The sequence below is a fragment of the Salvelinus alpinus genome, chromosome 18 (assembly GCF_045679555.1).
Source record: "Salvelinus alpinus chromosome 18, SLU_Salpinus.1, whole genome shotgun sequence".
NCBI lineage: Eukaryota > Metazoa > Chordata > Actinopteri > Salmoniformes > Salmonidae > Salvelinus > Salvelinus alpinus.
Genome location: NC_092103.1, coordinates 49,766,991 through 49,793,410, shown reverse-complemented (window position 1 = coordinate 49,793,410; position 26,420 = coordinate 49,766,991). Strand labels below are relative to the sequence as shown.

Below are 26,420 nucleotides of genomic sequence, written 5' to 3'. Positions count from 1 at the left end.
TCAGGGGTAAACAGACTGCTGAAACCTGATTGGCTTAAACAGATAAGCGACATCCCTGACTGGCATTCCTAGGCATTAGCCATTTTAGTGTTGTGTTGGAAAATGTCTCAAAGAAAGCGCACATATTTTGCCCGCCATAAACTATTGTTAAGGAGTTACTCGAAGACTTTGCAGCATTAATGGATTATGTACGTACCGGTACACCGGGGATAATAGTAGAATTTCGCTACACACGCAATAACATCCGCTAAATATGTGTGTGCGACCAATAACATCTGCTAAATGTGTTTGCGACCAATAACATCCGCTAAATATGTGTTTGCGACCAATTGTACTGAAGCAATTCCAGATGTTTGGATCGTAAAATATCGCCATACGCCGGAATATTAATCGAATATAACGTTACATTTAACTCTCATCATACATTTCCAATAGTATTCTACTTAATTAGGTCAAAACTGCTGAATGAGTCCAATAACGTGATTTATTTTGGTGATCTACCATATTTATATTTAACTAGGCAAGTCAGTTAAGAACAAATTCGTATTTCCAATGACGGCCCTGGAATGGGGTTTGACTTGGCTACTAGAGCCAGGTAAGGGGTGCACAAATCGGGTACTCGGAATTCAGTTGCACAATTCTGCTTGATTTTGTTTGATAGCTAATGCGACGTGATACTAGCGGTTAACCATCGCTGTAGATAACGTTACCTAATACCTCAATAGTTAGCTAGCTATGGCCAGAGTATAAACCTGGGTGTACTTTTAGCTATCGATAGTTAGCTACCAAACTATGGCGATGTCGTTAGCTAATGTAGCTAACTAGTAAGACGTGGTCGCGTTAACCTAGCTAATGAGCTAACTGGCTGTGTCCAAATTAATTTGATAAAGTTTAAATTAACCATTCTTGAAGGCAAATTGTGAGTAACTGGACTACTGTCAACGATGGCTTTCTAGCTAGCATAATTGACAAAGAAATAGGAGGGCCACACGGGACAATGGTTAGCAAGTTAGAGGCGTTGCTAGCTAGCCAACGTTACTGCGACGAACGCGCCGTACCTTTCTCGTCTCGTCTGTCGACCGCCATCTTCCGCCCCTTTCCCTGCTTTCCGCAAACCTTTAGAGGACTCGTTTTGTCACCTCTCACGGTTGCCCTATACCTAACTACGCAAAAAAAAGGTGGTAAATTGATGGTCCCCTCTCAATGTTTACTGGAAGTAGGTCTCATCGTAGCTACTGAAATGGCGGATTACTGCATCCCTCCTGCTGCAAAGGGTCGTTACCACAGCCACAAAGTCTTAGACCCCTCCTATTTCGGCACGTTATCGTCTTTAAATGTGATGAAACCTAACATTAAATACAACCTTAACCCTAACGTTGACCACACTGGTAACCTTATATTAAAAACATAAAGAAGATTTTTGTGTTCAAGAATTGTTAAGATATCGTTAACTTTGAGACTGTGCTATCTAGTGGACCGCTACAAAGCGTTTTACCCACAATTCCGAGGGCTGGGTGGTAAGCAAATTTACATCTAAGAGGAAGAGAGGCCCAACTTGTTTCCCTCCATCAGGTGGCGTATTTTCGCCCACCAAGCAAGGAATTCGTTTTTGTATGGAGATCAATAAGTGTTGAATTTGGTCAACAACAAAAATGTATGTTTTTTTTTTTTTTTTTTTGCTACGTGAGGTTTATTTGATCGAATAGAAGTTTCGTAATGCACAAGCAGTTAGGCGTGAAAAGCCCCCTTTGTTTTTACACTGCTGCTACTCGCTGTTTATTATCCATACATAGTCACTTTACCCCTACCTACATATACACATTACCTCGACTACCCTGTACGCCGCACGTTTACTCGGTACCGGCGCACCCTGTATATAGGTTCGTTATTGTTATGTAATTATACTGTGTTACTTTGTATTTTTATTGATTAAATATTATATCTTAACTCCATTTCTCAACTGCACTGGTGGTTAAGGGCTTGTAAGTAAGCATTTCAGGGTAAGGTTATATTCCGCGCATGTGACAAATAAACACATATGGGCGGATTGATTTCCAAATCTTTAGTATACATTTTTTTCCAGATGAGTTATGAGAAGAGAATCCTCCAGCCCTTTGCCTATCTCACTACACCCCTATATGCCATGTTTTGAATTATGCAGATTGTAATATTACAATGTAAATGTACTTTCTATCCGTCTGACAGCCAACTTCCTGACTTTATAGCCATAACATTCCCAGAAAGCATGGATTTTTGAGTCATTATTAGTTTTACACTTAAAACAAAACTGCCATTATGCAGTAGAATTTGTGAATTTTTCTTGTATAATACATTCTATACATTAGTTTATACTGGATTAAGTGTACATTTTCGTTAACTGTCATTTTGTTAGTTATGCTCCAACTTCCCCTCCATCTTGTGTCAACATCAGTTCTTTTTAAGTCTTGGTTCCGATAGTTTATATTTTTTTCCTAAGTGATCGTCAGTTGGATATGCTCTCTGCAAGGTTTTAAATAGCTTATAGTTATAGTTTATAATATTATATATATTTATAGTTTATAAACTTATAGTTTAGTATATCTTACCTATCATATGAACATCCTTTTCTGACTCAGATAAGATTCCCTCAAGGTTGCTCTGATGTCCAAAAGATTTCAAATCGAAATTGTGATGTAACTTTTAAGTTAAATGTATTAGTTTTAATTCTACAGACTTTCAATAGTGTGGTACGTAATTACTTTTAAAAAGTCGGTTCTGTTTGTCAACGTTGATTAGTTTAGATTAGTGTTGATAGTTGCCTCAGAGTTGGCCTCCCGGGACGGAGAGGCCTTCTTCTTGGGTGGATGAGGTTTAGACTGGCCAGTGATCTGCTGTGCCTGCTGGCTGCATGTATTTAGAGCCAGTGGGGGGAATACTAGTGATTCAAATAGTTCAAATGTGAGCTGTGAGCGTTCAGGCAGAAAAGCCGCTAGAATCAACAATGAATTGACAAGTGCGACCGAAAGGAATTCTCCCCCAGTTGTGAGTCTCTACTGGTGTGGATGGAATGAGAGGAGAAGGCTACTGCATTCAGGGAAGGGTGGACGTGCTTCACCCTCCCCAGAATCCCAAAAGGCCTTGTAAAAATAATAAAAAATAAGGCCATGCCTGTGCAGGTGACTTTGCCCACAGTCCTGTTAGACAGCTGAGAAGGGGAGAAATCACCCTATCACAGCCTCCTGGTTTCCACCAATCAGAATGTCCGAATTGCACATTTGAACTTTGCCCCCCGGCAGATGAAGACGCAAGTTTGGTTGCCGAGCAAGTTCAGTGTGTTTTCCTAACCCTAAACCACAAAGAACACGTCAATGTGTGCGCGCTAATGTATGGTGGTGAACTAAAGAATACAACTCTGAATATGGACACATCTGACTGGTTCTTTCCCGACCGCGTGTAGTGGGTCAGACGGAAATAGAGTCAGCATTAAGTACTAGCGAGTGAGGGCATGCATAGCCGACCACTCAGACGAGGTCCAGCTAGCCGTTTTTACAGGCCTCCTTTCTGGTTCGATCCGGTTCACGTTGAGTTGCAATTCGTCTCTAGTGTGCGGGGCTCGTTGTCCTCCGGTCGGGTCCATGCCGCAGCTGTAAATTCCATCCACAGGTGCTCTCAGGGGTGCCGCCAGAGATTTTGGGCCCCGCCACAGGCCACACCAACCCTGTGCAATTGCTGTAACCACACACCTCCAGAACCCAATCGACCCATTCAAAGCTTTAAATAACTCTACCGTTGCAGGCTTTCAACTCTCTTGTAGTCCAATATTTACTGTATGATATTTACTGACAGTGAGCTGTGAAAATATAACACTGTGCAGACATGCATGCAACATTCTGCATACAGTGGAATTCACTCTTTGATGGAAGACTGATACCCTCTAAGAAATGTGCTAAAGGCCATCTTTTACAGTCTACGTGTCATTTTTAATGGTACAATTCTCTTAACGTTAATGAATAACTTAAAATAAATATAATTTAAATATACATTAACCTCTTCGATTAAAATAAAATTAACATGATCATCTATAGAATGATGTAACAAACAAAATAATAAAATCAGCAGCAGATATTTTAACTAAGTATACATACCAACGAGACAATAAGCAGCTGTAAAAGTGGAAATGGAACACAACATGGAAATGAAAAGGCCTGATGGTGGCACTAGAGGAAAGGTCAAGAGGTCACCAAATCAACAGGTTTCTTCCACTTGGGGTCTTGATTGTGCACAACAAATGTTATGTCAATCCAGCCATTACTTTGAGATATATCTTGTTCTCAGTCTCGTTCTCAGCCTGTGGGCATCGTGTGTAGTGATCCAATGCCATGCCATTTAACAGTTATCACTGGCCCTTACTCAGCCTTACTCACCAAGAGCCCAGCGCCAAGCCTTCTTGCTAGAAAAGTCACTAATCAAGTCTTTTGAAGTCCAGCTTTCTAGCTAACTAACTTTCAATGGACAGCATAGCAAGACTGCAAAGCCTGTCCTGGGACATAGTGGACCTCAAATAGTTTATCAGTTTTCACTTACTGAAAGCTCTCTCGCCACCAGCAACAGTCACAGGCAGTGTGCAAGATATACGTAAAGCAATGCACACTTCTCCAAAAATACTTTGCAGCTGCATCTTACAAATTGCATTCAGGAGACCAAAAGGGGACAAGTTAGGGGGGAGAGTGGCAGCATATACAGTGTTCAGGTGTCTTACTTCATTATGAAACTCAGGTGTGAGATCTCTGGAATACTTCATGATCAGTGGTTGGCACACAGAAGAGACTTTATCCTCACTAATCTGACCAACTTTCTGAACAGCAGAAAATAATTATAATTAATAATTATCAGTGGTGTGGAACCTAGTGTCCAAGTCACTTCTGATGTTGTCCATAGCAGTAAAAAAAACACTGTGTTCCGAAACACTGTTGCTGCACTGTCCTGAGCCGTCTCCTCTTGAGAGGTCTCATCATGGAATCTCTTCCTTTTCCTCTGGCGGCTGTGTGCCTTGCTAAATTGAGGCGCAACATCCATTTGCGTAGCAATCAGTGTTGCCTCAGACAGGATACTCCCATAAAAGTCTTGCTCACATCGACTACGGAGAGCGTGATGACTCAGTCATCTGGAACAGCTGGTGCTCTCATGCATGCTTCAGAGTTGCTTGCCTCGAAGCGAGGATCAAAGGCTTTTAGCTCGTCTGGTAGGCTCGCGCCACTGGGCAGCTCGCGGCTGGGTTACCCTTTGTAGTCCGTAATAGTTTGCAAGCCCTGCCACATCCGACAATCATCAGAGCCGGTGTAGTAGGATTCAATCTTAGTCATGTATTGTCGCTTTGCATGTTTGATGGTTCGTCTGAGAGCAGGATTTCTTATAAGTGTCCGGATTAGTGTCCCGCTCCTTGAAAGCGGCAGCTCTAGGCTTTAGCTCTGTGTGGATGTTGCCTGTAATCCATGGGTCCTGGTTGGGATATGTACGTACGATCACTGTGGGGACAACGTCGTCGATGCACTTATTGACTCCTCAATGTCATTGGATGAATCCCGGAACATATTCCAGTCTGTACTAGCAAAACAGTCCTGTAGTGTAGCATCCGCGTCATCTGACCACTTCCGTATTGAGCGAGTCACTGGTACTTCCTGCAATTTTTTTTGCTTGTAAGGAGGATATAATTATGGTCAGATTTGCCAAATGGAGTGCGGGGGAGAGCTTTGCATTCGTCTCTGTCTCGGTACACATTTTCTTTAGGAATGTAGTGGAGTAAAAGTTGTCAGAAAAATAGAAAAGTACAGAAACTCCAAAAACAACTTAAGTAAAATTATTTAAAGTACTACTTAAGTATTTTACACCTAAAAATCATGTAATTTTTTTTTAATTTATGGGTGATTCACGATACAGTACCAGTCAAAAAATTTGGACACACCTACTCATTCAAGGGTTTTTCTTTATTTTTTACTATTTTCTACATTGTAGAATAATAGTGAAGACATCAAAACTGTGAAATAACACATATGCAATCACATAGTAACCAAAAAAGTATTAAACAAATCAAAATACTTTATATTTTAGATTCTTCAAAGTAGCCACCCTTTGCCTTGACAGCTTTGCACACTCTTGGCATTCTCTCAACCAGCTTCATGAGGAATGCTTTTCCAACAGTCTTGAAGGAGTTCCTACATATGCTGAGCATTTTTTTGCTGCTTTTCCTTCACTCTGTGATCCAACTCATCTCAAACCATCTCAATTGGGTTGAGGTCGGGTGATTGTGGAGGCCAGGTCATCTGATGCAGCACTCCATCACTCTCAGTGTCATCAGCAAAGCACCCCCACACCACCTCCTCCATGCTTCATGGTGGGAACCACACATGCAGAGATCATCCGTTCACCTACTCTGCGTCTCACAAAGACACAGCGGTTAGAACAAAAAATCTCGAATTGTGACTCATCAGACCAAAGGACAGATTTCCACCGGTCTAATGGCCATTGCTCGTGTTTCTTGGCCCAAGAAAGTCTCTTCTTCTTATTGGTGTCCTTTAGTAGTTTTTTGTTGTTGTTGCAGCAATTGAACCACGAAGGCCTGATTCACAGTCTCCCTGAACAGTTGATGTTGAGATGTGTCTGTTACTTGAGTCACGTGGGTCACGTCTGCATGACTAGTTAATCACAGCAAACAGAATCAAATTCAAGTCTAATGTTTCTGGAAAAATGTAACCCACCATGCCTGGAGTATCCATGCAGACTCTCAGACTATCTTGACCCCATTCTGTCTGGTCCACTTAGAGACCACGATCCAGAGGGCTATGTCCTCCACATCCTGGTTGGTCCACTTAGAGACCACGATCCAGAGGGCTATGTCCTCCACATCCTGGTTGGTCCACTTAGAGACCACGATCCAGAGGGCTATGTACTCCACATCCTGGTTGGTCCACTTAGAGACCACGATCCAGAGGGCTATGTCCTCCACATCCTGGTTGGTCCACTTAGAGACCACGATCCAGAGGGCTATGTCCTCCACATCCTGGTTGGTCCACTTAGAGACCACGATCCAGAGGGCTATGTACTCCACATCCTGGTTGGTCAGCCACTTAGTCATCTGGGCTGCTCTCTCACATTTGACTGTTGTGAGCACAAAGTATACAATTCATTATAAATTCCTTTTAACAAATCCGATTTTAAAATAGACAAATCTTTCAACATGTACCTGGCAAGACCCGCCGACTGCTCAGTGCTTGGTGTGTCCACAGTCCTATGTATTCGTGTATGTGTGTCCCAAGGACCTCCCCCTCATGTATAACAAAAAGGTGATGTTTACAGAATATTCACTGCGTGAATCAGAGGTGCGGAGGGGCTGCCTTAAATCGACATCCACGTCTTCAGTGCCCGGGGAGCTGTTGTTGTCGGGGGTTAACTTGCCTTGTTCAAGGACAAAAACTGCAGATTTTTTCCACATAGCGGGTTCGGGGAGTCGAACCAGCGACCTATCAGTTACTACTGGCCCAATGCTCATAACTGCTCGGATTAACCTCTAGGGGTTAATCTAGGGGGGGGGGGGGGGGGGGGGTTAAGGGATAGTTTTCACCCACGGGCTGCAGTAGCTTCCAGGTTAGAAAGACAGGCCGTTATTCAAACCACCAAGCTGCCTGCAGGGAAATCTGAAAATTGACAGACTCATTTATTCGACATGAACAGCGAGGTGATTTCGAGGTAAGAAATCCTTCCATTGGCCAATAGCCTGCTGCAATAGGCTACTGAGGATGGGGTCGTAATTCCAATCACTGAATCAAATATGAATAATATGGATATGAACTGAATAGGCCTACGCTGAGTGTTCTACTAAGCTAACATATGTAATTGGTCATACCAGGGATCATGTAGCCATTTTGATTGGTGGATGCGGTTGATTGAGGCGTATAAAACTCGTAGCTGCCACGATCTTGAACATGTCGTCTTGAGATATACAAAACAGTGTATTCAAAACCAACGCCTGGGACATAAGACAGAGGTGATGGCATTTGTCTGCAGAGTCGTTCCGTGGTGTTACCAAAAAAGAAGAGCATTGTGAGAACAGAGGGTAGACCCGAAGTCTACCTCATGGAGTCAGTCAGCAGAAAGTCATACCGCTCACTCCACAGTCTCTCCAGCAGCTCTGATAACAGCACTTCCTGGTTCTGTCTCACGCCAACATCTATCATGGCCTTGACCTTCACTGACGACTGGATTAAATTGTCATTGGGCATGTCGTATTTCCAGTATCTCAGCGTCTTATCCATGTACCCCTGGACTTCCTGCCTGGTGAAGGGAACCTGGAGGATCTCGATGCGGTAGCCGTCGAGGGAAATGTTGCTGATGGTGGCCTCTCTGTGACAGCTCCTCCACCAGGGTCTTCAAGTTATGAGTGGGTGTATCGTCAAGAGTGGGTGTATTGTTACGAGTGGGTGTATTGTTACGAGTGGGTGTATTGTCACGAGCGGGTATATTGTCACGAGTGGGTGTATCGTCACGAGTGGGTGTATCGTTACGAGTGGGTGTATCGTTACGAGTGGGTGTATTGTTACGAGTGGGTGTATTCTCCCGGCCAGATCCGCACCTTGGTCCCCGGATACACACAGACTGGAGCAGGCCCAGTGCAGGCAACAGCAGCACCAACACAGCAGGCACGATGAGGCAATGAGAAAACACAGACTGTAGCAGGCCCAGTGCAGGCAACAGCAGCACCAACACAGCAGGCACGATGAGGCAATGAGAAAACACAGACTGTAGCAGGCCCAGTGCAGGCAACAGCAGCACCAACACAGCAGGCACGATGAGGCAATGAGAAAACACAGACTGTAGCAGGCCCAGTGCAGGCAACAGCAGCACCAACAGAGCAGGCACGATGAGGCAATGAGAAAACACAGACTGGATCAGGCCCAGTGCAGGCAACAGCAGCACCAACACAGCAGGCACGATGAGGCAATGAGAAAACACAGACTGTAGCAGGCCCAGTGCAGGCAACAGCAGCACCAACACAGCAGGCACGATGAGGCAATGAGAAAACACAGACTGTAGCAGGCCCAGTGCAGGCAACAGCAGCACCAACACAGCAGGCACGATGAGGCAATGAGAAAACACAGACTGTAGCAGGCCCAGTGCAGGCAACAGCAGCACCAACAGAGCAGGCACGATGAGGCAATGAGAAAACACAGACTGGATCAGGCCCAGTGCAGGCAACAGCAGCACCAACACAGCAGGCACGATGAGGCAATGAGAAAACACAGACTGTAGCAGGCCCAGTGCAGGCAACAGCAGCACCAACACAGGAGGCACGATGAGGCAATGAGAAAACACCGACTGGAGCAGGCCCAGTGCAGGCAACAGCAGCACCAACACAGCAGGCACGATGAGGCAATGAGAAAACACAGACTGGAGCAGGCCCAGTGCAGGCAACAGCAGCACCAACACAGCAGGCACGATTAGGCAATGAGAAAACACAGACTGGGGAGACCTGGGTACTTCATGACTAATAGACAGCGTCTCAAACGGAGCCCCTATTCCCTGAACATTATGTCCACTCCCAATATAGTGCACTACTTTTGACCATAGCCCATTAAAAAGTAGTGCACTACTTTTGACCATAGCCCATTAAAAAGTAGTGCACTATTTAGGGAATAGGGCTCCATTTGGGATGCAGCCATGATGTAAATACTTGTCACATGGTCTGAGACAAACACTACTGGCAGACCTATAGCAATATCAGGACTACATAATCTCTCCCATTCAGGAATGTTTTGAAGGGAAAACCAGCATACCACGTAAAGGTAGCCTTAAAAATGACTTTTTTTTTTTTTGTGTGTTTTTTTATTTAATGAAGTTGCTACAACCATGAAATACAGCAACATATAGATCAGGCTACATTTGGTGTAGTACAGATAACAGTTCCATGTGCTGTGTACCAACTATACAGTCATGCACAGCATTTTGATTCTAATCAAATCAAACTTTATTAGTCACATGCGCCCGAAAACAAAAAGTGTAGACCTTACAGTGAAATGCTAACTTATGAGCCCCTAACCAACAATGCAGTTTCCAAAAAATTATGGATAAGAATAAAAAATAAAAGTAACAAGTAATTTAAGAGCAGCAGTAAAATAACAATATTGAGACTATATACAGGGAGGTACTGGTACAGAGTCAATGTGGAGGCTATATACAGGGGTACCGGTACAGAGTCAATGTGGAGGCTATATACAGGGAGGTACTGGTACAGAGTCAATGTGGAGGCTATATACAGGGGGTACCTGTACAGAGTCAATGTGGAGGCTATATACAGGGAGGTACTGGTACAGAGTCAATGTGGAAGCTATATACAGGGGGTACTGGTACAGAGTCAATGTGGAGGCTATATACAGGGGATACCGGTACAGAGTCAATGTGGAGGCTATATACAGGGGGTACTGGTACAGAGTCAATGTGGAGGCTATATACAGGGGGTACTGGTACAGAGTCAATGTGGAGGCTATATACAGGGGGTACTGGTACAGAGTCAATGTGGAGGCTATATACAGGGGATACCGGTACAGAGTCAATGTGGAGGCTATATACAGGGAGGTACTGGTACAGAGTCAATGTGGAGGCTATATACAGGGAGGTACTGGTACAGAGTCAATGTGGAGGCTTTTTACAGGGGGTACCGGTACAGAGTCAATGTGGAGGCTATATACAGGGAGGTACTGGTACAGAGTCAATGTGGAGGCTATATACAGGGGATACCGGTACAGAGTCAATGTGCGGGGGCACCGGTATCAAGGTAATTGAGGTAATATGTACATGTAGGTAGAGTTATTAAAGTGACTATGCATAGATGATAACAACAGAGAGTAGCAGCGGTGTAAATAGTCTGGGTAGCCATTTGATTAGATGTTCAGGAGTCTTATGGCTTGGGGGTAGAAGCTGTTTAGGAGCCTCTTGGACCTAGACTTGACGCTCTGTCACCGCTTGCCGTGCGGTAGCAGAGAGAACAGTCTATGACTAGGGTGGCTGGAGTCTTTGACAATTTTTAGGGCCTTCCTCTGACACCGCCTGCTATAGAGGTCCTGGATGGCAGGGAGCTTGGCCCCAGTGATGTACTGGGCTGTACGCACTACCCTCTGTAGTGCCTTGTGGTCGGAGGCTGAGCAGTTGCCATACCAGGCAGTGATGCAACCGGTCAGGATGCTCTCGATGGTGCATCTGTAGAACTTTTTGAGGATCTGGGGACCCATGCCAAATATTTTGTCTCCTGAGGGGGAATAGGCGTTGTCGTGCCCTCTTCACGACTGTCTTGGTGTGCTTGGACCATGTTACTTTGTTGGTGATGTGGACACCAAGGAACTTGAAACTCTCAACCTGCTCCACTACAGCCCCGTCGATGAGAATGGGGGAGTGCTCGGTCCTCTTTTTCCTGTAGTTCACAATCATCTCCTTTGTCTTGATCACGTTGAGGGAGAGGTTGTTGTCCTGGCACCACACGGTCAGGTCTCTGACCTCCCTATAGGCTGTCTCGTCGTTGTCGGTGATCAGGCCTACGGTTCTGGTCTGGGTTGTTTTATGGAACACTGCATATTTCTGATCTGTCTCATCATGTCAAAGCTTTTATTCATTTTAAAAGTTGGAGTTGTCAGCTGGTGAGCATAGCCTGGTCCCAGATCTGTTTGTTCTCTTGATAACTCCAATGCGGTCATTGTCAAGCTAAATGAGTGACAAGGAGTTGGCATGATAGCACAGACAGACTGGCACTCAGGCTAGAACTCAGGCTAGCATGATCATGGTTCCCTTCAACAACGATGACAAAACTCAATCCAAAGGAAAGTAAGATACAATTTTGTTGGCAAATCAATGATTCCTGAAACACAAGAGGCATAAAATATATACAATATGAACATAATGTCCACTCCCAATATAGTGCACTACTTTTGGCTCTGGTCTAAAGTAGTGCACTATGTAGGAAATATGGTGCAATTTGGGACACCCAATAATCAAGTTGAGTCCATGGTCATCACCACCACCTAGCACTTCAAGTAACCAAGGCCATAATAACCCGATATCAAGTAACCAAGGCCGCAATAACACGATATCATGTAACCAAGGCCGCAATAACCCGATATCAAGTAACCAAGGCCGTAATAACCCGATATCAAGTAACCGAGGACGTAATAACCCGATATCAAGTAACCAAGGCCGTAATAACCCGATATCAAGTAACCGAGGCCGTAATAACCCGATATCAAGTAACCGAGGACGTAATAACCCGATATCAAGTAACCGAGGACGTAATAACCCGATATCAAGTAACCAAGGCCGTAATAACCCGATATCAAGTAGCCAAGGCCGCAATAACCCGATATCAAGTAACCAAGGCCGCAATAACACGATATCATGTAACCAAGGCCGCAATAACCCGATATCAAGTAACCGAGGACGTAATAACCCGATATCAAGTAACCAAGGCCGTAATAACCCGATATCAAGTAGCCAAGGCCGCAATAACCCGATATCAAGTAACCAAGGCCGCAATAACACGATATCATGTAACCAAGGCCGCAATAACCCGATATCAAGTAACCAAGGCCGTAATAACCCGATATCAAGTAACCAAGGCCGTAATAACCCAATATCAAGTAACCAAGGCCATAATAACACAATATCAAGTAACCAAAGCCATAATAACACGATATCAAGAAAGCATGGCCGTAATAACACGATATCAAGTAACCAAAGCCATAACAACACGATATCAAGTAGCCAAGGACGTAATATGGTCTTACCCTGGGCCTACCCAACATGTCAGTAGCTATGTCAGTAGTAATAGTAATGTCAGTGGTAATGTCAGTAGTAATGTCAGTGGTAATGTCAGTAGTAATGTCAGTAGCTATGTAAATGTCAGTGACATGTTTTTGTCAACACAATACAGTATTTGTCAACATAATACAGTTTGTCAACATAATACAGTATTTCAAACAAGGAACACACAGTACATATCAATACACAGTACATATCAATAGACAGTTGCTTCAGTCCAAAGGATGAAGAGAGTCCAGTATTGGTGGTCTGCAGTTTACAACCAAATAGCCAATGGTAAGCCACCAGCCAATGGTAAGCCACCAGCCAATGGTAAGCCACCAGCCAATGGTAAGCCTCCAGTTCAGACTTACACCCTTAGTAGTAGTCTTTAAAGTTGCTACTTTGGTGGTTTTCAGGTGTAGTGTACTCCGGAAGAGTGTACTCAGGGTCGTATAGTGCACGCCGTAGCAAAACGTACAACGACAGGATCGACAGTCCAAATCGACAGTCCAGATCGACAGTCCCTCCCGGTTTCAGTCCATTTTCTTCCGTGTGGTTTAAGTGTACTCCAAATATAGTCTACTCATATGTAGTATGTCAGTACACCTGGATGACCTCATCCCACTCCCTGACAGGCCACACCCCGTTGTCCTGCACGTTGGGCGGAGAGCTCTTCCAGTCCCAGGTCTTTACAGGTGTGTTCCAGGTAGGCCCATAGTTAGCTGAGACATAGTCTACCGTCTCACAGGGGACACGCACCTTTAGGTCCATCAGCTCAGTCCAGCAGAGCGTAAACTTGGGGAACACATACCTAACAGAATGGGTAGGAGTCTCTGGTTAGTACGTCTGGAATGGTAAACATCTTTCAAATATACACTATATACAGTTGAAGTGGGAAGTTTACATACACCTTAGCCAAATACATTTAAACTCAGTTTTTCACAATTCCTGACATTTAATCGTCGTAAAAATTCCCTGTCTTAGGTCAGTTAGGATCACCACTTTATTTTAAGAATGTTTAACGTCAGAATAATCGTTGAGAGAATGATTTATTTCAGCTTTTATTTCTTTCATCACATTCCCAGTGGGTCAGAAGTTTACATACACTCAATTAGTATTTGGTAGCGTTGCCTTTAAATTGTAACTGACTGTTACTTTTGATTTTGAACCGCCTTTGTTCAGGGACACATTATTCCATTTCTGTTAGTCACATGTCTGTGGAACTTGTTCAGTTTATGTCTCAGTTGTTGAATCTTGTTATGTTAATACAAATATTTACACATGTTAAGTTTGCTGAAAATAAACGCAGTTGACAGTGAGAGGACGTTTATTTTTTTGCTGAGATATAATATATCTATATATATATATCTATATATACAGTGGGGAGAACAAGTATTTGAGACACTGACGATTTTGCAGGTTTTCCTACTTACAAAGCATGTAGAGGTCTGTAATTTTTATCATAGGTACACTTCAACTGTGAGAGACGGAATCTAAAACAAAAATCCAGAAAATCACATTGTATGATTTTTAAGTAATTAATTTGCATTTTATTGCATCCTACACAGGATGTTTTTCACCGGCAGGGACTGGAAAACTGAGGGAAATTCTTGAGGGAAACCTGTTTCAGTCTTCCAGAGATTTGAGACTGGGACGGAGGTTCACCTTCCAGCAGGACAATGACCCGAAACATACTGCTAAAGCAACACTCGAGTGGTTTAAGGGGAAACATTTAATTGTCTTGGAATGGCCTAGTCAAAGCACAGACCTCAATCCAATTGAGAATCTGTGGTATGACTTGAAGATTGCTGTATACCAGCGGAACCCATCCAACTTGAAGGAGCTGGAGCAGTTTTGCCTTGAAGAATGGGCAAAAATCCCAGTGGCTAGATGTGCCAAGCTTATAGAGACACACCCCAAGAGACTTCCAGCTGTAATTGCTGCAAAAGGTGGCTCTACAAACTATTGAATTTGGGAGGGAGTGAATAGTTATGCACACTCAAGTTCTGTTTTTTTGTCATATTTCTTGTTTGTTTCACAATAAAACAATATTTAGCATCTGAAGTGGTAGGCATGCTGTGTAAATCAAATGATACAAACCCCCCAATATAAAGTTCAATTCCAGGTTGTATGGCAACAAAATAGGAAAACTGCCAAGGGGGGTGAATACTTTCGCAAGCCACTGTATGTAAATAAAACAGGAGAAAAGACAAGGGAGTATCCAGTCGCAGTACATTAAAAGCGTGACATTTCTACCTTTTAGATTTTGTGGCTTAGAGAAAGTTAAGATATCAGACAGAGGAGGTGATATTAATAATACTCTGAGTAAAAGAGAATGATTTGTGATTTCCACCCTCCAGACATTATTTCCTAGAGGTCTTCCTGACGAAACGCCCATACGTGTTATGTTGTAAACGTGAACGTGAACTAATGCCACCACTACTCTGACGTTTTTTCTTGCGCTGTTACCCAAAGGATTTATAAAAACTCACTTGATAGGTCGATGTCCTCATTGTGTTTTTTTACAGACGTGTTTAATACATTTTATGTAGGTAATACTTCTGAAATGCATATTGTTATATTTAGTAACATACACTTATTGTCCCCTCAACTAAAACCCCATTCGACGCGGATGTGGGTGGAGCTATGTCTACATAAGGGTGTAATTTATAAAACACTCACAAAAGCTGTGAGGAAGACCGATACGTAAAGCTTATTAAAGAGCAGTGTTTGGGTTCTTTATTTTCCCCTCATCTTCTTCAACTGTTACCAAGCACCTGCAACAAAGATAGCTCAGATGTGCGAGTGCTTTTTGAATTTCTAAATACATGTTTGTTTGTTTTTTAAAAAAGCCCGAAGCTCAATAAACTGAAGACTTCTTAGCAGTAGTTTGTTATAGTCTATCACTAAGCAACAGTGACTCAGCTCCATAGCAACCAGCATAGTAAAAACAGAGACTTACTTGAATTTCTTCCCACTCTTAGCTTGGGTTCCTCCGTTCCACACAACGTCTGTTTCCTCATAGAAGAAGAAAATGTCCAGTTTAACATCCAAACCCTGGAAGGAAAGTTCCAGGCTATCCTCCACCTGCACAGACACATAACACGATAACATTAACCCTGGAAGGAAAGTTCCAGGCTATCCTCCACATGCACAGACACATAACACGATAACATTAACCCTGGAAGGAAAGTTCCAGGCTATCCTACACAGAGACAGATACAACATTAACCCTAGAAGGACGGTTCCAGGCTATCCTACACAGAGACAGATACAACATTAACCCTAGAAGGACGGTTCCAGGCTATCCTACACAGAGACAGATACAACATTAACCCTAGAAGGACGGTTCCAGGCTATCCTACACAGAGACAGATACAACATTAACCCTAGAAGGACGGTTCCAGGCTATCCTACACAGAGACAGATACAACATTAACCCTAGAAGGACGGTTCCAGGCTATCCTACACAGAGACAGATACAACACATTGACTGGGTATACGTCTGAAATTGCACCCTATTCCCTATTTAGTCCACTACTTGTGACCAGGACCCAGGTCAAAACTAGGGCTCTGGTCAAAAGTAGTGCACTATAGAATAGGGTGCCATTTGAAACAAACATCATGTTGGTTCATTATGTTTCTAATAGTATATGTTATGAAGTGAAACACCTTTCCAAACTTGTGTTTCAACGGAAGGCCAGCCTTTTGAAAAGCTTGAGTGATATCATGTCTGTAGTCTTTAATCCAGATGCCCAGGTCCACATCTTTACTGTAGGGAATGATGCCGCACTGCCGAAACCAACCTGAGGAGAGGAGTAGACGAAGGACATGTTAACCTGTAGGGAGTGATACTGTAGGTAGTGATACTGTAGGGAGTGATACTGTAGGGAGTGATACTGTAGGGAGTGATACTGTAGGGAGTGATACTGTAGGGAGTGATACTGTAGGGAGTGATACTGTAGGGAGTGATACCGTAGGGAGTGATACTGTAGGGAGTGATACTGTAGGGAGTGATACCGTAGGGAGTGATACCGTAGGGAGTGATACTGTAGGGAGTGATACCGTAGGGAGTGATACTGTAGGCAGTGATACCGTAGGGAGTGATACCGTAGGGAGTGATACTGTAGGGAGTGATACTGTAGGGAGTGATACCGTAGGCAGTGATACCGTAGGGAGTGATACCGTAGGCAGTGATACCGTAGGCAGTGATACTGTAGGCAGTGATACTGTAGGCAGTGATACTGTAGGGAGTGATACTGTAGGGAGTGATACCGTAGGCAGTGATACTGTAGGGAGTGATACTGTAGGGAGTGATACTGTAGGGAGTGATACTGTAGGGAGTGATACTGTAGGTAACGATACTGTAGGTAACGATACTGTAGGGAGTGATACTGTAGGCAGTGATACTGTAGGCAGTGATACTGTAGGCAGTGATACTGTAGGTAACGATACTGTAGGGAGTGATACCGTAGGGAGTGATACAGTAGGGAGTGATACAGTAGGGAGTGATACAGTAGGGAGTGATACCGTAGGGAGTGATACCGTAGGGAGTGATACTGTAGGGGATGACACCGTAGGGAGTGATACCGTAGGGAGTGATACTGTAGGGGATGACACCGTAGGGAGTGATACCGTAGGGAGTGACACCGTAGGGAGTGACACCGTAGGGAGTGACACCGTAGGGAGTGACACCGTAGGGAGTGACACCGTAGGGAGTGATACCGTGGGGAGTGATACCGTAGGGAGTGATACCGTGGGGAGTGATACCGTAGGGAGTGATACTACAGGTAGGGTTAGGGTTATGTAGGGTTAAGGATAAGTAGGGTTAGGGTTAAGGTTATGTGGGGCTAGGGTTAGGTAGGGTTGTTGTTATGTAGAGTTAGGGTTATGTAGGGTCTTACCCAGGCAGGTACCACTGCTCAGCCAGAAGGGGACTCTGAGCTCAGTGAGGATCCTGGCAGCGAGGTGGAGCAGCGCCTTAGCCTTCATCCTGAAGTTCATTGCCTCAGGAGACGTGTCATCAGGGTACAGCTGATCCAACAGGGAACAACACTGGTTAGATGTCGTGGACTAAACCGAAGGCTGGAATCTTAAAACCTGAGATACAGCTGATTCAACAGCAGGCAACAACACTCAGCTAGTGGACGAAACCAACGTCCAAAGGCCCTGTGGGTCCTGCCTTCAGAAAGTATTCAGACCCCTTGAAGTTTTCCACATTTTATTACATTACAGCCTTATTCCAAAATGGATTAAATATTATTATATACACACACAATACCCCATAATGACATCACAATCATTACGTCATTATGGGGTATTGTGACGTCATTATGGGGTATTGTGACGTCATTATGGGGTATTGTGACGTCATTATGGGGTATTGTGTATAGATTTATGAGGGGAAAAAACTATTTAATCAATTTTATAATAAGGCTGTAACGTAACAAAATGTTGTAAAATAGTGAGACTTGAAAGTACAGACCTGGAAGAAGGAGCGTGCATCCCTGTATCTACACTCCAGAAAACGAGCGTGGGAATATTCAGTCAGGAATCCAGAGATGTTCCTGGGGATCCGGACATCCAGCCCGTCCAAGGTGGTCAGTACCAGCTCTGGCCTGACGGGAGAGAGACAACCAAGCTAAGTTTTCTTGCAATCTACAGCCTTCTGTGGTTATTGATAAATACTCAACGTCTGCAGTTATAATGTATTGTACGACTTGTCATGAGCGTGTATGACCCCTTCCGATGTTGTTTCTGGACTATGGAGGTTTACAGAAGAAGAAATAATAAGAAACTATTGTTTCTGTTGCAAAAAGTACTGTTTCACTACCGTTTGCTCCTATGTGCACTAATGAATACACACTCCTGGTGTCTACCTACCTGTCATAGGCTCCAGCGTTGCGGCCATAGTCCAGCCTTCTGAAGGGGGCGAACTTCCTGTCCATGTTTGGTTTGAGTCGCAGGACACCATGCCACAGGTAGTTCCCGCTGCGCTCGTACAGGACCACCACATGGACCACGTAACCTTGGAGACGGAACAGGAAGTGGAGGGGGATCTCGTTTCCTGATAGGTCGTCCATGCTGACCAATCGAGGGTCTTTCCCTCGCACCTCCAACAGTTCAAAGCCCTTCTCTTCAGCTGCTGCCACCAAACCAGCCTGATCACAACAGACAGATACCAGGGTTGTGTTCATTAGGCACCAAATGGAAGAAAAAGAACAGAAACTTGTCCAATAGTTCATTTCCCGTTGAAAAACATTTAGCTACGGTGTGTACTAATGAATACAACCCAGACTTCTGCTCAAATAACTACTGGACAAGTCAGAGAAGTCAAACACATCACGACAATGACGTTATCAACTATAATGAAAACAAAGCTCTGCTTAGAATCCAATGAGGACATAATTAGACAAACAGTTCTACATCTAGCTCTATATCTCTACATTTAGCTCTACAGCTCTATATCTCTACATCTCGCTCTATCTAGCTCCATCTCTCTATATTTAGCTTTATATATCTACATCAAGCTCTACATCTATATCTCGCTCTATATCTCTACATCTAGCTCTATATCTAGCTCTATATCTCACTCTATAACTCGCTCTACAGCTCTATATCTAGCTCTACAGCTCTATATCAAGCTCTACATCTAGCTCTACAGCTCTATATCTAGCTCTACAGCTCTATATCTAGCTCTACATCTAGCTCTACAGCTCTATATCTAGCTCTACAGCTCTATATCTAGCTCTACATCTAGCTCTATATCTCTATATCTCACTCTATAACTCGCTCTACAGCTCTATATCTAGCTCTACATCTAGCTCTATATCTCACTCTATAACTCACTCTACAGCTCTATATCTAGCTCTACATCTAGCTCTATATCTCTATATCTCACTCTACAGCTCTATATCTCACTCTATAACTCGCTCTATATCTAGCTCTACAGCTCTATATCTAGCTCTACATCTAGCTCTACATCTAGCTCTACAGCTCTATATCTAGCTCTACATCTAGCTCTACAGCTCTATATCTAGCTCTACATCTAGCTCTATATCTCTATATCTCACTCTATAACTCGCTCTACATCTAGCTCTACAGCTCTATATCTAGCTCTACATCTAGCTCTATATCTCTATATCTCACTCTATAACTCGCTCTATATCTAGCTCTTGTTATCTGTAGCCGAGTGTCGCTTAAGTCCTTACGTCGTATTTCCAAAGGTTGTTGAGCAGAGCGAAGGTGAGGACGTCTCTGTTAGTGCAGAGGAAAGTACAGTGGGGTTCTTTAACCAGGCTGTCTCTCAGCAGCATAGAGTCCTGAGAGAGGAGGCCAAGGGAGGCTGTGTCCACCAGGAACACTGGCATGTTGTACTTATGGACAAGACCCATGAACTTCTTCACCACCTGCTGTATTAGTAGACAGGGTCCCGATTCAACAACAACAACAAACCCATTTGAACATATGGCTCAGAGGACTGGAAATTAACAGGTTACTCACATAGACTATTCATCATTTTAACCCAACATAAATGATATTCAAAGACTAGCGGAAAGTCATTTTGTATACAAGCATTTCGCTACACTCGCAATAACATCTGCTAACCCTGTGTATGTGACCAATAATATTTGATTTGATTATACAGTTGAAGTCGGAAGTTTACATACACTTTGGTTGGAGACATTAAAACTCGTTTTTCAACCACTCCACAAATTTCTATAGTTTTGACAAGTCGGTTAGGACATCTACTTTGTGCATGACACAAGTAATTTTTCCAACAATTGTTTACAGACAAGTTATTTCACTGTATCACAATTCCAGTGGGTCAGAAGTCTACATACACTAAGTTGACTGTGCCTTTAAACAGCTTGGAAATTCCAGAAAATAATGTCATGGCTTTAGAAGCTTCTGATAGGCTAATTGACATAATTTGAGTCAATTGGAGGTGTACCTGTGGATATATTTCAAGATCTACCTTCAAACTCAGTGCCTCTTTGCTTGACATCACGGGAAAATCAAAAGAAATCATCCAGGACCTCAGAAAAAAAATGTAGACCTCCACAAGTCTGGTTCATCCTTGGGAGCAATTTCCAAACGCCTGAAGGTACCACGTTCATCTGTATAATAACCATTGTTATGTTTGGAGAAAAAAGGGGGATGCTTGCAAGCCGAAGAACACCACTGCAACCGTGAAGCACGGGGTGGCAGCATCATGTTGTGGGGGTGCGTTGCTGCAGGAGGGACTGGTGCACTTCACAAAATAGATGGCATCATGAGGCAGGAAAATGATGTGGATATATTGAAGCAACATCTCAAGACATCAGTCAGGAAGTTAAAGCTTGGTCGCAAATGGGTCTTCCAAATGGACAATGACCCCAAGCATAATTCCAAAGTTGTGGCAAAATGGCTTAAGGACAACAAAGTCAAGGTATTGGAGTGGCCATCACAAAGCCCTGACCTCAATCCTATAGAAAATGTGTGGGCAGAACTGAAAAAGCGTGTGCGAGCGAGGAGCCCTACAAACCTGACTCAATTACACCAGCTCTGTCAGGAGGAATGGGCCAAAATTCACCCAACTTATTGTGGGAAGCTTGTGGAACGCTACCCGAAACATTTGACCCAAGTTAAACAATTTAAAGGCAATGCTACCAAATACTAATTGAGTGTATGTAAACTTCTAACCTACTGGGAATGTGATGAAAGAAATAAAAGCTGAAATAAATAATTCTCTCTACTATTATTCTGACATTTCACATTCTTAAAATAAAGTGGTGATCCTAACTGACCTAAGACAGGGAATTTTTACTAGGATTAAATGTCAGGGATTGTGAAAAACTGGGTTTAAATGTATTTGGCTAAGGTGTATGTAAACTTCCGACTTCAACTGTATGTGTTGCTTATCTGTGGTGAAAACGGTCATGGAATAGAAGGTCTAGCCTATGAAGAGCTTACCCATTGAGTATCCTTTCCTGACAGATGAACTGTCCTGCCAAAGATATGTGGTCCATTCTAGAACGAAATGAAAAGTTAAACCCTGTGGTGCACACAACGTCCAGTTTGTATGGAAAAATAGGCCAGCCAGTGGGTCAATATCCATGCAAAGATTTACAGCAAAAGCTATGTTGTCAACTTCAACTCACCTGAGAGACGTGCTGTCTGTAGTGATAGAGCTGAAATAGGAGGAAAACAGAGCTGGTAGCTATGAGGAGGGCCAGAACCGCTGTTTTGTTAAAGCGAAGCATCAGTCCTCCTTAGTTGCTCTGGCACAAAGCCAAAGATGTCATCTGTGGTAGAATGGCAGTGTTGAGGTGGTCCTCTACTGTGGTAGAGTAGTAGTAGTGTTGAGGTGGTCCTCTACTGTGGTAGAGTAGTAGTGTTGAGGTGGTCCTCTACTGTAGTAGAGTAGTAGTGTTGAGGTGGTCCTCTACTGTGGTAGAGTAGTAGTAGTGTTGAGGTGGTCCTCTACTGTGGTAGAGTAGTAGTGTTGAGGTGGTCCTCTACTGTGGTAGAGTAGTAGTGTTGAGGTGGTCCTCTACTGTGGTAGAGTAGTAGTGTTGAGGTGGTCCTCTACTGTGGTAGAGTAGTAGTGTTGAGGTGGTCCTCTACTGTGGTAGAGTAGTAGTAGTGTTGAGGTGGTCCTCTACTGTAGTAGAGTAGTAGTAGTGTTGAGGTGGTCTTCTACTGTAGTAGAGTAGTAGTAGTGTTGAGGTGGTCCTCTACTGTGGTAGAGTAGTAGTGTTGAGGTGGTCCTCTACTGTGGTAGAGTAGTAGTAGTGTTGAGGTGGTCCTCTACTGTGGTAGAGTAGTAGTAGTGTTGAGGTGGTCCTCTACTGTAGTAGAGTAGTAGTAGTGTTGAGGTGGTCCTCTACTGTAGTAGAGTAGTAGTAGTGTTGAGGTGGTCCTCTACTGTGGTAGAGTAGTAGTGTTGAGGTGGTCCTCTACTGTGGTAGAGTAGTAGTAGTGTTGAGGTGGTCCTCTACTGTGGTAGAGTAGTAGTGTTGAGGTGGTCCTCTACTGTGGTAGAGTAGTAGTAGTGTTGAGGTGGTCCTCTACTGTGGTAGAGTAGTAGTAGTGTTGAGGTGGTCCTCTACTGTGGTAGAGTAGTAGTGTTGAGGTGGTCCTCTACTGTGGTAGAGTAGTAGTAGTGTTGAGGTGGTCCTCTACTGTGGTAGAGTAGTAGTGTTGAGGTGGTCCTCTACTGTGGTAGAGTAGTAGTGTTGAGGTGGTCCTCTACTGTGGTAGAGTAGTAGTGTTGAGGTGGTCCTCTACTGTGGTAGAGTAGTAGTGTTGAGGTGGTCCTCTACTGTGGTAGAGTAGTAGTGTTGAGGTGGTCCTCTACTGTGGTAGAGTAGTAGTGTTGAGGTGGTCCTCTACTGTGGTAGAGTAGTAGTGTTGAGGTGGTCCTCTACTGTGGTAGAGTAGTAGTAGTGTTGAGGTGGTCCTCTACTGTGGTAGAGTAGTAGTAGTGTTGAGGTGGTCCTCTACTGTGGTAGAGTAGTAGTAGTGTTGAGGTGGTCCTCTACTGTGGTAGAGTAGTAGTAGTGTTGAGGTGGTCCACTAACCATGTTCATCAGATGGAAGGGATACTGAGAGAGAGAGACAGAGAGAGAGAGAGAGAGAGAGAGGCTCACTACAGCGGGCAACTGGCTGGACCCCCACCTTTTGTATGCTTGCTGATCAACAAAATGTTTATTTTTATTTTTATAAACTCTGGTCTGGGTCTCAACTTACTGTTGACAGTTAGAATAGTATAATACACAAGGTGCAATTTTGAAATTTGGCTGCGCATCACATCAGCAGTTTCTTCTCTTATGTTAAAACTTCGCTTTGGGTCCCAAAAGGCTAAGTCCGGCTCTGACTGCATGTGGGTACGCTAACCTGCGAGCCACTGCGGAACCCTCATGATGAGTTCAGATTTTATTGCTGGCCCCCACCACCATCAAAGTTCCCCATCCATTTACATTTACATTTACATTTACATTTACATCCCTGGTATAGGTACTGTATAGTCTCCATCTAACGTTACTATTCAGCAAAATATAGCACTGCATCTCATGTTGACACACACATGTCACTTTGAAGTAGCTACATTTAGTGTAACCGAGAGAAGATATTACAGCCTGAAATGACAGTACTCGGACATCAATAACGGTACGATGTTACCGGTGCGTTAGCCTAGACAGCCGATGGGCCCAGCAAACAACAATGATTATCAGGGATATCCCGATAAAACCGAGATTGAAAAAGCCAGCTAACTGGATAATAATGGTCCAAGATGTAACATTACTGAATTACATGTTAACTTACCAAAGCCAGTTTAGTCTTTGTAGCTTCAACGTCCGAACAAAAATAAAAATCTAAACAAACTACTGACTTCTTCCATGACAGTGACGTTGTTCAGCATCAGGCTACATCTAGTTACATCGCCTCCTGCTGGGCTGGAGTACACGCTGTATTCTGTGAGAGTATGACCAAATATATTTATAACTAACCTCTTCTGTCTATTTTATGACATTCTATGACAGTATGAAGGAAAACAACAAGGTGACTGACTCATATGCCCCACATACAATAACAGCCACACATAATTGAGCTAAATTCTGAAATCCATCTCAGCCGGTGCAAGCATTTCATAGGCCGTGTTCGAGAGCGTTAAAACCGATATGTATCATGGGTAAATTGTGACTGACTGATCTACAAATAATGATGAGTAGTTATTTATGATGCAATGTGATTTGTAAATCAGTCAGACAGTCGCCTGCAGTCGTTTTGAAGCTCTCGACGGCCGTCTGCGCTGAGCTGTCTGATGGGGTCTTGGCTAGACGGAACCAGCTTCTGTCTAATTAACTTCAGAATCAGATTTTTCGTGGCAAATTAGGATAATTTACGCAGCAGTTTAGAATAATTCAAGTAGCAGGTTAGGATATTTAGGTAAAATGTTAAGGTTAGCGTTTGACGTTAATTTGATAAATGCTGGTTTCCTTCTAGTCATGACCGTCTTCTGGTCGTCACTAGTTATCACAGCCACAAAGTCAGAAGCCGCCTACTCGACCAATCAGATGAGGGAGTGTGAAACGAGGCTTTTCGCGGGAAATGGCATATCTGGAGTTCAAGTTTAAGGACCAAATAAGTAACTAAATACATTTAGGAACAAGAGTTGCACAATTGGCAACAAGTAAAAAATGTATAAAAAATTAATACACCAATCTAATTTGCGACCGTCTCAGTAGACGAATCGATATGGTTAAATTATGTCAGAACAATGTTTAATACATTGCGGTTTTTTAATACAAATTATGCATGTCAATATGATAGTGTCACGGTTCAGTAGCATGTTAGCTAGGACAACAGCTGAGCTAGCAACAAAATGAGTCGATTTGACATCAGAGTAAAACTTCCCTGTAGCAGATGGATACCCTTCTCCTACCCGTGGTGTTGGAGGAGGCTGTATTGGGAGGAGGATGTATTAGGAGGAGGCTGTATTAGGAGGAGGATGCATCGACACCCTGGAAAGATGTTCCTGGTACGCTCCCTCATAAAGCTTTTTTGAGTGATAAATTAGTATATCGTCTTCCAGATTGATAAGGTAAGTAAATGCAGGTATTATTCTCATAAATGCAGCAGATACATTCATTCTTTGTAACAATTAGATCTTTCATTGCAATAAAACTAGTAGCTAGCTCATCGTGATCATTGGAGTACAGAAATAATGTGCACCAGACAGGTCAAGGCTTCTTGCAAGTTACACTCAACAAAATGTTGGGTTGTTTGGATGACCTAATTGCTGGGTTGCAGGCACTGGGGTCAATAGTTGTGCTGTTTTCTGTAAATATAGCGAGGTTGTTGGTGCTGAGTTATTACGTTTTGGCTATTGTAATAAATATCATTTATTATAACACAAGCATATTTGCTATTACATTGTTATAACTAACTTCTTTCCAAACAGGGTTTCTCACAAACTCATTAGCAGATACTGAGACCCACACACACCCAGAGACAGATGGCTGACACAGGCCTTTTCATAAAGACGGATAAGAAAAGGATGCCTGGTACTGCATATCACAGAAACTGAGACACACACATACCCAAGGACAGAGGGCTGACGCAAACCTTTCATAAACACTGATAAGACAGGAACATCTACGCACACACAAAATCTCCTCTTCAGTCTGAACATTTTACAGAGACACACAGAAATGTCAAAATAGGAACATCTACGCACACACCTAATCTCCTGTTTTAGCTGAACATTTCTGAAGACAAAGAAATCTACTCAGAGCCAATGAGACAGTGATACTAGCCTGAAGGGGACCTCGCCCAACTCATCAGGACCAACCAGAGGACAAGAACTTCCAGACTCAACCTACTTTCTATCTTTGTATAAAATGTCTATGCACTCTGTTATCTGAGCTTCTTTCAGATAGTTCCATTTGAGCTTGATGAAAGAGTCCGTGCACGCTATTTCAGATATCTTTACACTTTAATAAACTGCCGTATATCATACCTTATCCACCTGGTCCAGCATCTCAACTTGGTCTCACTCTTCTAGTAAATGTATCATCAACACTATGGATATTTGACCCAGCCAGTGGGTTAATTCT

General features: G+C 43.4%; 2 protein-coding genes across 4 annotated transcripts in view; both read right to left on the bottom strand.

Annotated features, from left to right (window-relative positions):
* Positions 1 to 1,306, bottom strand: part of ythdc1 (YTH N6-methyladenosine RNA binding protein C1) — a 36,325-nt gene extending 35,019 nt beyond the window's left edge. For all 3 annotated transcript variants that reach the window (XM_071351525.1, XM_071351526.1, XM_071351527.1), the window contains exon 1: positions 1,059 to 1,306. In XM_071351525.1, the coding sequence (XP_071207626.1) occupies positions 1,059 to 1,086 (28 nt within the window). In that variant the 5' untranslated portion in view covers positions 1,087 to 1,306. The remainder of the gene's footprint in view (positions 1 to 1,058) is intronic.
* An 8,526-nt stretch (positions 1,307 to 9,832) lies between these two features.
* On the bottom strand, positions 9,833 to 24,389 carry fktn (fukutin). Its single transcript, XM_071351524.1, has 11 exons — positions 24,127 to 24,389; positions 23,382 to 23,405; positions 21,960 to 22,103; positions 21,772 to 21,828; positions 20,028 to 20,228; positions 18,700 to 18,977; positions 18,302 to 18,434; positions 17,721 to 17,850; positions 16,489 to 16,622; positions 15,779 to 15,903; positions 9,833 to 13,627 (listed from the first exon to the last, which is right to left on the bottom strand). The coding sequence occupies exons 3-11, from the start codon at positions 22,059 to 22,061 to the stop codon at positions 13,414 to 13,416; spliced, it is 1,374 nt and encodes a 457-aa protein (XP_071207625.1). The 5' UTR covers positions 22,062 to 22,103; positions 23,382 to 23,405; positions 24,127 to 24,389; the 3' UTR covers positions 9,833 to 13,413.
* Between the last annotated feature and the right edge of the window lie 2,031 nt (positions 24,390 to 26,420).

Excerpts from the sequence above, each read along its gene's own strand:
- fktn (XM_071351524.1), bottom strand. The coding sequence starts at position 22,061 with ATGCTTCGCTTTAACAAAACAGCGGTTCTGGCCCTCCTCATAGCTACC. Across the intron at positions 21,829-21,959 it reads ACAGACAGCACGTCTCTCAG|AATGGACCACATATCTTTGG; the intron begins GTGAGTTGAAGT and ends ATTTCGTTCTAG. Across the intron at positions 17,851-18,301 it reads ATGCACGCTCCTTCTTCCAG|CTGTACCCTGATGACACGTC; the intron begins GTCTGTACTTTC and ends CTGTTGGATCAG.